General features: G+C 46.7%; 1 protein-coding gene across 3 annotated transcripts in view; it reads left to right on the forward strand.

Annotated features, from left to right (window-relative positions):
• The window catches only part of Slc44a5 (solute carrier family 44 member 5), a 295,928-nt gene that overhangs the window by 182,884 nt on the left and 101,230 nt on the right, over positions 1–11,814 (forward strand). For 2 of the 3 annotated variants that reach the window (XM_029474880.1, XM_029474881.1), the window contains one exon: positions 3,315–3,363. In XM_029474880.1, the coding sequence (XP_029330740.1) occupies positions 3,315–3,363 (49 nt within the window). Of the gene's footprint in view, positions 1–3,308; positions 3,364–11,814 lie in introns of those variants that run through there. The other variant, XM_029474882.1, reaches the window with a different exon arrangement.

Raw genomic sequence — 11,814 nt, forward strand, 5'->3', positions numbered from 1 at the left:
ATAAACAGTCTGAGAAAGAAATTAGGTAAACAACACCCTTCACAATAGTCACAAATAATATAAAATACCTTGGTGTGTCTCTAACTAAGGAAGTGAAAGATCTGTATGATAAGAACTTCAAGTCTCTGAAGAAAGAAATTAAAGAAGATCTCAGAAAATAGCTTTAATTGTCAACTTGATACAACAGAGACCACCTGGTAAGAGAATCTCAATGGGTGATTGCCTGCTTGTTGTTGGCCTGTGGGCGTGTCTTTGGCGTTTTTTTCTCAGTTAGTGGATGTGAGAAGACTCAACCCACTGTGGGAAGCACCACTCCCTAGGCAGGAAATCACAAACTATATAAGTATAGAGAAATTGAGCTTAGCAAAAGAAAGTGAGCTTGTGTGCATTCAATTCTCTTTATTCTTGACGGTGGATGAGCTGTAGTCTGGAATTGTGAGCTAAATAAATCACTAGGATGCTTTTTGTCGGGATATTTTAATTCTAGCAACAGAAATGAAACTAGATCCCAGAGAACCTGGAATCATTTGATTTGGGAGCATCTTTGCTATATATCTTTTACCTTCCAAATAGTAATATTTAATAGGTTATGGTTGTCCTTCACTTGTGATTATAGCACTTCTAACAAGCATTAATGCATCTTACTAAGAGGCATAAACTGTTTTAATTCCTGGACCAGTGCTAATTTACCGTCACGTTAACCTATAGGATAGATACAGCATTAGTCTTGTTTGAGAATATGGACACAAAGACTTGAAGAGTGACATGACCTGGCCCGAGTTAACTGCTCATGAGTAGCACTGAGCTGCTCCAGAGTCCCAAGTCCAGCCCCTAATCTATATCCCTGCACTTTGTGAACTTGAATCTCACGTTCCTTCTTCTCCATCACAACTTGGCAGTGACTCACATCCCTTCTCACTGCTGTCACCGCAGTAGGCTCCTAGTTCATCTCCTTGGATTATGTTCACCAATGCAACCTGCACATGACTGCTAGATTGCTTTTGGGGGATGCTGAGGATGGATCACAAAGATTTGTGCATGCCAGGCAGGTGCTTTCCTATGGAACTGTATGTCCTAGGCTGTTCTTTTTATCATGGTTTCTCTTATCTCATTACTTTGTTGAAAGTCTTTCTCTGATTCCCTGTGGTCTATAATGTATGAAGTAAATTCTAACCCTATTTTTTGTCTATATGTATTCTGTTTCCACACTACCTATTCAGCTTTGTTTTGTGGTCCTTCTATCCCATTATCCACCGCTCTGGTACCTGGCCTGTCCATCACTCCTACAGAAATGTTCTTCATGGCCATCTCTCTCACTTTATCTGTCTCTACAAGTTTTATTTCTGCCTATTGTCTAAAAATGTGGTTGCTTTGTGAGCCTTCCTTATTGAAACTCCCACTGACTATGGCACCAGTGCCCTAGAACTCACAACACTGTCCTTGCGTGCCTCTATTGACCATACTTTGCCTATAATATAGGTTTGTATTTTTCTCCTTGTGTTGAAGACAGAGTGTAACTCATTCACTTTCCTGTCCACTGTAGTGCCTCTGGCCACACAAGGCACACAGCAGGTACTCATTGAGTTGCAATAAATATGACTGAATTCTAGTTTCAAACTGTTCCTTTTTCCTCTCTATGGATGTGCACGTACGCATGCGCGCACTTGAGCATGCACTTAAGGTTGTTACCACATCTAAATTGACTTCTGTTCTAACCGAAACCTGCTTTTGTTCTATCAAATACTTTAGACTTGATAGTTTGTAGTTTCTGACTACAGAGTTTATTTCATACATTTTAGACACCTCAGAGTCCAAGATCAAGGCACTGGCAGGTTTGGTGTCTGGACAAGGCAGCTGGCTCATTCCAAGGTGGTGCTTTTTGCTGCGACGTCTCATAGGGAAAGGTGGCAACCTGGAGAACATGGTATCTTAACATGCAAGGAGAGAGGGCTTTGTAAAGACCAGGTAGCTCTTTGCATCTGTTGCCTGTGTGGAGCATTGTGGGAGGGGGGCATTGCTACCATTCAATCTATGGTTCCCTTATTACTCAGTCACATTTCACCAGGGCTCACTAACCCCTCTCCACAGCCATGAAGGTTTTGATTTCTCAGAACAGGGACTGAGAAAAATGGGGCTATACTGTCTTTGGGACCCATTTTTTTGTACTATTGCTTCAACTGTTACCAACAGGAATCAGGGATGTAAACATTCAGACCATGGCACCGTGTGACTTAGTGTGTCATTGTTTTATATGGAGTATTCCCTGTTTGGGTGGAAGTAGACACAGCCTTGCTGAATGCATCAGTATGCAGTCTCAGCTCTCTAAGATGAAGACCGACCATGCCTTATACACCTCCTGGACCTCCTCAGATGGTTCTGTGCATCACAGGTGGTTTGTACATATTTATGGGCTGCTTGGCTCCTGGATTTCCATTGCAAATCTATGCCTTTGCATCCCTGCCCTGCGTGTACCCACCCACAGAAGCCTCTGAGTTCTCCAGTGTGCTTTCCCACTTCGTGAAACTAGAGTCAAGTTGCTGACAACCAGAAGGCTTTCCTCTATGCTTCTAAGAACCTGTCTTTGATTCAGGACCAATTTTGTAATAGACCCAAATGTCTAGAGGAAGAGGTTGGAGGGCTCACAGGGAGAAGCCCTGGGGTTGGAGTTTACAACTGCAGGCCTTTGGTCAGAGGAAACTTTACAGAACACAGTACTATAACTTGTTACAGACAAAGGCCATTCCTTTGTCCAAAGGCCAAAGGGCAAGTATAGAAGTATTATATCACCACCATAGTACAACAATGTCTGCCAGTAGGTCTTTAAAGAAGTCTACAATATACAGCCAACAGGGCAGAAGTCAGCAAGGACTGATAACTGCTCTTCTTGAGTGAAAGGCAGAGGACTGGCTCCTAAGAAGGAAGACCTGGATAAGTAGCATCTCCAGTTGGGATGTGCACCTCAGAGGTCCTTAACCACACTGGGCCATGGCAGATTTTAGGATTGTTGAGCAGCTTTGAAGGCTCCCCCAGACTCCCATCCCCATCTTCAGGGTTGTTGCTCTCAGCAGGAGGATATTTTCACAACATTTGGGGTATGTGGCCCCTGTGGTCTTGCCTCTCACTAGAGAGAGGACAAGATCATGACAAGTGTGACCAGGGTACACCTATTATTTCAGTGGACAAAGTAAGGATTTGCCATTGCATGGAGCAGTGGGCCAGTCAAGAAGAAGATCTTTCTTTGATAATATTTTATATTAATTTATTTGCTGCTTCCTTGGCTTCTATGCTTAAAAGATCTTTGTTTTTAAATGCAGGTGACCCAAGGAGGTATGATCCAGATTTCCAGGGACCTACTGCCAAAAGGTAAACGACTTTTTTTCTAGTGAATGCCTTTATTTAAAAAAAAAAAAAACAACCACCAAAAGTTTATTTGGGGTACGTCATTTTGTAGCACATGGAGAATTTTGTCTATTGTCAGGGACAAATACCTCATTTCTGCCTGAACGTAACCTTACTTATGTAGGAAACATACAGAGAATAAATCTCTCCTCAAATCATGAACACTGTGCTCATTCAGCAAAGGATCTGTCTTTAGTCACTAGACCGAGAGCTTGAGTTTGCCAAAAGAAAAAGCCCAAGAAATGCTTTGTGCAGCTTATCCTCCCTGTGGAGACGAGACGCATTCAGGTGGCTATTTTGTGTGTCTGTGAGCTCTGTGACTCACTGTGGCCGATGCAAAGTTGCTATGCCAACCTCTTCCACACCAGGCATGTGTGCCACTCAGCTTCCAGAAGCAAGGACCGTCTTGGAGACCATCATCCTCCGATGTCTCATGGGTCTTCAGGACACTGGAGTGCTCCAGGGAAATAACCGTGCCTTTGCTGGTGCTCCCCTCCCCCAGCACTGTGTGACATTTCAATTTCAGCCAATACTTTATCCCTCTTATGATTTAACCTATCCTTCATTCTCAGGCTTCCAGCTAATCAGAGACATGGCTGTGGGTGGAACAGCTAAACAGGAGAGGATTATGCAGCTGGTAGCTGTTTTCTGCTGGGCCTTGACTTTGATTTTTGGCAGTTGTATGTCATAATAAACCATGGTGCAAAATAATGATCAGCACTCTCATTTGCACTTGCCAATCATTGGGATGTGCGCTAGCCGTTCCTGCAATTTCCCACAAATCTCCCAGCTTTAAGCAGCTTATTTTAATTCTGTAAAATGTCAGGCCGTTTGTTCAGGCTCCTCATCCACAGGTCCACTTCCTTAGGAGGGGTCTGGAGCCTCTGTCAGTCTCTCTGTGGTAATACTGTGAGTGTGCTCTGTTGCCTGGAGTGCGGGCAGCCTTGCTCAGAGTGGTCTTTAAGCTTCATAGTAACTAATTGACAAGGACTGAAAGTAGCCTGTTGTCCCTCAGGGACCACTAAATATCATTAATCTTTGGCAAGAATAACAGTTATAGTAAGCCACCTGTCACATTTAGGCAGAGGAAACATGAATTTCAAGTGTTCCTCTCCTAGCCATAGAGAAGGCAGATGAGACAGGCCTGGTTGGTTTTATGGAAATAAATTGAGATCTCTCCACACTCACGTTCCATCATGTGGCCACATATTGGTCAATAGTGAACCGTGAGAATGGCACTAGTTATACCAGAGCATTATGGATCATGTGGTCAACAGCAACGTGTCATTGAAACGTCCCTGTCTGGTGGCATCACAATAACCATGCTGTCCTCATCTATAACACACGTTGTGTAGACATTTTGAGATGCACATGCTCTCACTGTTGGGTTATAGTAGAACACTACAGTATTCATCACAGTAGCTTGATGTATAGGTCTGTGACTGAGGAACACTAGGTGAGGCCATATAAGTTGTATATGCCTATGGGCCTATGGGCCATTAGCCTATGGATGTAGTGTGCATTGTCTAGCATCCAGGTTCATGTAACCCGCCCTACAATATTCTCACAGTGCCAGAAAACTTAATGATGCGCTCCTTAGAAAGATCCCTATGATTAATAGACCCATGGTTAAGTACCCTGTGAGATGGCACAGTGGGTAGGGGCACTTGCCACGGAGCCTGAGGACCCAAGTTCCATCCCCAGGGCTGGATGAGTGGAGGAGAGAAGATAATGACTCATACAAGTTGTCCTTGAACTCCACACATACACACTGTGGTGTGTCCACGATTACACACACATGCATACATGCACACACGCATACATGCACACACGCACGCACAGACACACTAAACTCCAAACACCCATGATAGTCACTGTGAGGAAATAACTTTAATTCGGGGCTTTGGGGGTGGAACTTCAGACATCACATAGGTGTTTCTGTGGCTATACCTCCCGCCACCACCTAAGGACTGACTGAATGCAGGCCTGCACAGAAGCAAGCTGTTGGGAGACTTGGGAGGCTGTGAAGGCAGCAGGCTTCTTCTGACCCTTACTAGGGAAGTAATTGGGACACTTAAAGAACAAAAGAAACTGTCCTCGCTGGTAAAGCTCTTGCCCAGAACAGCAGGAGGGCTGGCTTCAAAGGAGCCAGCGAGAAAGCAACCAAAGTGAGACACCCCCTTCCCCTTCCAGCCATTGAATCTCACCAGGAAGCAGTCTAATGACAGCAAGCTAAGGGTAGAGAAAACTGTGGGTACAGGTCTCCCCAGGGCTTCAGGCAGTCTCCACCACTCCCTTTTGTCTACCTGCTGGGCTCTCCCCTCTGTGCACAAGCACAGTACTTCCTGTCTGGTTGCCTCATCTACTCTTGCTTACTTAAAATAGATTGTCTGGAGCAAGCGCCATAATATTGACAAAAGGGTGATTTGATCATTATGGGTTTTTTTTCCCCCTGTTCCATTTGAAAAAGTTGGACTCCCAGGCCACGTAAGTTGCCTTCTATACTCAATAATCGTAAAAGGTCGGTTAGTGTTGGGTCGATCCTGCAGAAGCACTGCGCGTGGGTGCAGATGTGGCAGCCGTAGAGGGTGGGAGCCAGTACAGGAGCAGACTAAGAAAGCTCTGTAATAAACAGTGCCCGAGGGGCTCTGGTTGTCATTCAGAGCTGAGAAGTTTGATTTTTTTTTCCCCCAACAGACAATGAGAGCTGTGGGGGCACTGCTGAACTGATGTGTACAAAGCCCACTAATGCGTCTAACTTAGTGCCAGCATCTAAGTGGGTGTACTGGCTATGTGTCAACTTGACACAGCTGGAGTTACCACAGAGAAAGAAGCTTCAGTTGAGGAAATGCCTCCATGAGATCCAACTGTAAGGCATTTTCTCAATTAGTGATCAAGCGGGAAAGGCCCCTTGTGTGTGGGACCATCTCTGGGCTGGTAGTCTCGGGTTCTATAAGAGAGCAGGCTGAGCAAGCCAGGGGAAGCAAGCCAGTAAAGAACATCCCCCCATGGCCTCTGCATCAGCCCCTGCTTTCTGACCTGCTCGAGTTCCAGTCCTGACTTCCTTTGGTGATGAACAGCAGTATGGAAGTGCAAGCCGAATAAACCCTTTCCTCCCCAACTGCTTCTTGGTCATGATGTTTGTGCAGGAATAGAAACCCTGACTAAGACAGTGGGCATTTGAGTTCAGACTCCTCTTGCTCAGCTGGGCACGCGGGTTCAAGTCTCTACTCCCAAGCTACTGAAAGGGTTGTAGCAGGAGGATCATGGTCAACAAGAGCAAGTGAGCAGGACCTCAGCTCAAAATAAAAAGTGAAAAGAAGTCTGGGGAGCAGAGCTCAGAGCTAGAGCGGTTGCTCGCCTGGCCTAGGAGAGTCCCTGGTTTTGATCCCCATGCAGGACCACCATGAACAATCAAAGAGCCCAACAACCACAGTGGCAGCAGCACACAGGTGGGGCTTTTCTTTTTCTTTTTCTACAGCTTTAATAGTTCAGTTGTGTATGAGTGTTTTAAGTCACTAAGTTAGGATGCCTGGTGGGTTGTTTGGGTTTGTTTATTTGCTTTTCTGGTCTTTTTGGAGGTGTGTGTGTGGGGGGGGGTGGCTGAGTGCAGCTTATGTGTGGAGAAGTGAATGAGAATGGAGCCCTGCTTTGCTCCCTGCCCAGGTGTTAGACTACATAAACAAGAACTCCCATGTGTAGCACCATCCAGATCAGGAGGGCTCAAAAGACCTGTAATATTATTTATGTGAATTTAGTAAGATGTACTCCTTGCTCTACTGTAATGGAAGGGGTGGGAAGTTCTCTGTCGGGAGTGCTGAGGGGCTGTGTGGGGAGAGCTGAGGGGCTGTGTGTGGAGAGCTGAGGGGCTGTGTGTGGAGAGCTGAGGGGCTGTGTGTGGAGAGCTGAGGGGCTGTGTGTGGGGTACTGAGGGGCTGTGTGGGGTACTGAGGGGCTGTGTGTGGAGAGCTGAGGGGCTGTGTGGGGAGAGCTGAGGGGTTGTGTGGGGAGAGCTGAGGGGTTGTATGTGGGAGGTGCTGATGAGGGGCTGTGTGTGGGGTGCTGAGAGCACTGAGGGGCTGTGTGGGGTACTGAGGGGCTGTGTGGGGTACTGAGGGGTTGTGTGTGGAGAGCTGAGGGGCTGTGTGGGTACTGAGGGGTTGTGTGGGGAGAGCTGAGGGGCTGTGTGGGGTTGCTGAGGGGCTGTGTGGGGAGCTCATTCAGCAGAGAGTGGGGAAGCCTCCTGTGTTCTCCAATCCTGAGTCACGCCTCTGTGATTCAATTCTTTGATTTTGATTAAGGTTTATTGATTTTTATTTTATTATGTGCGTATATGCTGTGTCTGCATGCATTTATATGTACCATCTGTGTGCAGTGTCCACAGAGACCAGAGGTGGGATCCTCTGCAACTGGAGTTACAGGTGGTTTTGAGCCACTATGTGGGAGCTGGGAACTGAGCTTTGATCTTCTGCAACACCAGCCAGTGCTTCTAACCATTAGACACCTCTTCAGCCCCACCTCTTCAGCCCCTTTGTGTTCCCTCCTTAATGCCAAGAGTCAGAGAGAAAAGCTTAGCTCAGGCCCAGGAGATGAACACACAGACCCTCACTAAGGTCTGAGGAATTCTGGGTTGTGTTGCTTAGAGAACTTCTCAAATTATCCTCACAATACTGTCTCCCTAATTTATGCAGGTCTCAGGGTTTTGTCTAAATTGGAATAGTTGGTGTCCTTCTTGTTCCTGACAAAGGGATTTAAATATCCAAAGGCAGAGTTAATCCCTGTGTAGAAAACACAAGGGAAAGTTACAGTAGGAGAAGCCCAGAGTCCCTCAAAAACAAACTACAAATGTAAAATTGCCTGGGAAGAGGCCACAGTCGGCCTTGATCTGGAGCAGAGTTTAAGTCATTTGTGTGTCATTTGTTGACAAGTCCTTTCTAAAGTCACAAAATGGAGGAGGTAAAAGTGAATCGTTCATTGTCTTGAATGTCTGGTCCTCTGCAGCTGAACTGATGAGTCTGTTATCAGTGTGGTATCAGTGTGATATCAGTGTTGTATCAGTGTGGTATCTCAGTGTGGTATCAGTGCCTAGCTGCATTTGGTGGAGAAGACAGGGCTCTGGAAGTGGAGGACTGTGCACATGGCATTGGCAGGAAAAGGAATGGCCAGGTTCTAGAAAGCTTCAAAGTAGAGGCAACCTGTCAGCTTGTACTTGATGTACCAAGAAGAGTCAGTATCCTGGCTTCAAGTCAGAGGCTTGAGAACATCTGAATAGCCTGGGAATAGCTGTGTGTGAGCAGGACCCTGCATGTGTGCCTGCGTGCAGTGTGAGGGGTGGGATGAGTGGGAGCCAGGGCTGATGGGCAGAGGGGGATGCTGGGAAGTGAACACCAGCAGTCCCACCAAAGGTTTAGATATCGTTCCACAGCTCCCTGTTTTATTCTACAGACCTGAGGCGACGCTGATGATATTGACCGTTCTCCAGAGGAACAGAACCAATAGGGTGCATATGGATTTTTAAAGGGGCATTTAGATTGGCCTTACATGTGTGACTAGGTAGTTTAACAATGACTCTCTGCATGGTGGAGAGAGACTGAGAGGCCAGGGGTAGCGCAGCAGGCCAAAGCTGGCTGTCTCATCAGTCTCAGACTGACAAGGAAGGGCTGGAGGGCTCCTGGGGAGTCCCTCACCCAGCAAGGAGTGAACAAATGGTAAGTACTGGCCATTCCCTGAGCCACTTGCTGGAAAGTGCCCCTGAGTGGAGACAGGGTCTTCCACCCCAAGCCTTATAGATACTCCCAAAGGTATGTTTCTTGGTTGACTCCAGAGCCTGTTGAATAATTGATTAACTATCAGTTAGGTCTTCATGTTAGAGCCTTGGCAGTCCTCTGCACAGCCCCCCTCCCCCGTGGCAGTCACCTTGCTGCTTACGGGTGCACAGGTGGACTATTGCCCGCCTTACTGCTGAGACTAAAATCCCAATAGTAGAAACCAGGGGAAGGGGAGATTGTATCATCCCGCAGTCTCTTGGGGTGGCAGGAGCTTGGGGTGGTCTGACAGTGCCTCCAATTAGGAAGCAGAGGGGTGAGCACCACGCCTGTGCTCACCTGGATGTCTCCTGGTTCCTCAGCCTGGATGACATTGCCTATATGGTGGGTCTCCTCCACAGTTAATATAATGTATAAAATCCCTCAAGGGCATGTCCAGGGATTTATTTCTACAGTGATCTAAATCCAAACAAGTTGACACCACTACAGTTGACCATCACAAGCCTCCTGGATACAGTCCAAGGGTTATGTGTTGGTATTTGCCCTATTGGGTATGTTTTGTGTTGGGGAATGGGATATTTCAGTGGAAAATACTTAGATGTGCTTCCTCTAAGTAACATCTGAGAGACCAGAGAGGGTGAGGTGTGTAAAGGAAGTGACTTATGTTATGGTGATCACAAGTTCCCACGGAGGTGGGGAAGCAGGAGGATGGGAGAAGATAACTTTATAGAGTTGCCAAGAGCCACTTGGTGAAAACTCTTGTATCCTAGAGGAAAGGGGCTGAACTTTAAAATGGCAAGCATTGGGCAGGGGAGATGGTTCAATCAGTAAAGTGTGTATGGTACCAGGAGCAGGACCCAGGTCAGGTGGTTGGCATGTCAATGTATCTCTATAATCTCACCCCTCAGGAGCAGAGATAGACAGGGACCCTAGGGCTAGAGGGGAGGTCAGTCACGCTGAAATTTGGTGAGTTTCACATGGAGTGAGAGAGCGGCTTCAAAAACTAAGGTGGAGAACACTGAGGGATGTACCAACCTCTGGCCTACACACACACACACACACACACACACACACACACACGCATATACATGAACATACGCACACACACATGCACACCCATGAGCACTCGAATGCGCACGAGACATGCTTCTTAGGGTTCCTCTTTATCTGCTCACACTTTCTCAAATTCATCTCAAGAGAGCCCCTAGTGACTTCTGTCTTGCCGAGCTCAGTGAGCAATGCCTACTGTTATACAGTTGTGCAGCAGCAGCAGCAGCAGACAAGCTGACCTCTCTGCTCCAGAGAACCCTCTTGGCTTCCTGATGTCACACCAGTCAACTTCTGTCACCTTATCAGCTTCTCTAGGCATCTCCTTTTCTGCTGCTTGGTTGTTCTCCACATGCATGTGAGCCACAGGACTGGCCCTTCCCCCTTCCTGCCTTCCTTCCCCCCTTCTTCCCTCTCTTCCCTCCTTCCACCCTTCTGTTGGAAATGTTCCAAACCTGTGTTCCTGTTCACCGGGTGACGTTATCTTGTTATTTTTCTGCTGAAATGCTTTGTTCCCAGACAGCAATGGATCACTCCTTGTCATCCAGCTTTGAACTCAACGGTGATCTGCCCCAAAGCCTCTCTCGACAACCCCACTTTCCATCCACTCTCTGACATGCTAATTGCATTTACTTTATAATATTTATCATCTCTGAAGACTTCTTTTTCTAGATTACATCATAACTGTGTTGTCATGGCCATGACTCTGTGAGAACAAGGACCTTGAGTGTTTTGTTCCTGGAAAAGTCTCTTGACATACGACATCCATTTGTTGAACAGTGGAATGAACTGTCGTCCTGGATTCAAAATGATAGAGAGCCAGGAAAGACAATGGGCCATTTAGAAAGCCACTTCCATGACCCAGCTAAGAAATGATTAAAACCTGGGGGAGAAGAGAGCTAAGATTAATACACAGGTAAGAATCTACCTGGCTTTGGACTCAGGCTCTGTGTGTGGAGGAGAGGCTGGCAAGGCATTGTCTGAGATGTGGAAACACTTGCTGTGCTCTCAGAGGTGGGGAGGCTGGGGCGGCAGGCAGGCAGGGGTTCCTGCACTCCTGCATTGAAGTGCTTATCTGGGGAAGCCTGGCTATGCTTAGGTACCTACCAGATATGTAGAAAGAAATCTAAATATATGTTTGAAGCTCTATGGACATTGCCTATTTCTTTTAACTAAACTTTCTAAGTATATTAAGGAAGAATATTAAAGTCCCCTGGAAATCACCTCATTTCCTCTAAGTGATAACTCTGGCTCACCTGTGAAAGCCTTGGCCAGGGCCCCCTCCTGGAGTGGGAGCCTGTGTAATATTGCGCCTCACACCACCAGTGTTTCCTGCTGGCTCCCCCACTGCTCCATGGGCTTCTCTGAGCCTGTGTGTGTGAGGGCCAGGGAGGGAGGGAGGGAGAGAGGGAGGGAGAGAAGCTTTGACTGTGTTACTTTCTTCACCCAAAATTCACCCTTTGACTTTTAAATTCCCACCCAATCTTGACAGAACATGTCCATATATCCTCTTCTCTTCTCTTCTCTTCTCTTCTCTTCTCTTCTCTTCTCTTCTCTTCTCTTCTCTTCTCTTCTCTTCTCTTCTCTTCTCTTTTCTTCTCTT

Source organism: Mus caroli, chromosome 3, assembly GCF_900094665.2.
Source record: "Mus caroli chromosome 3, CAROLI_EIJ_v1.1, whole genome shotgun sequence".
Lineage (NCBI taxonomy): Eukaryota > Metazoa > Chordata > Mammalia > Rodentia > Muridae > Mus > Mus caroli.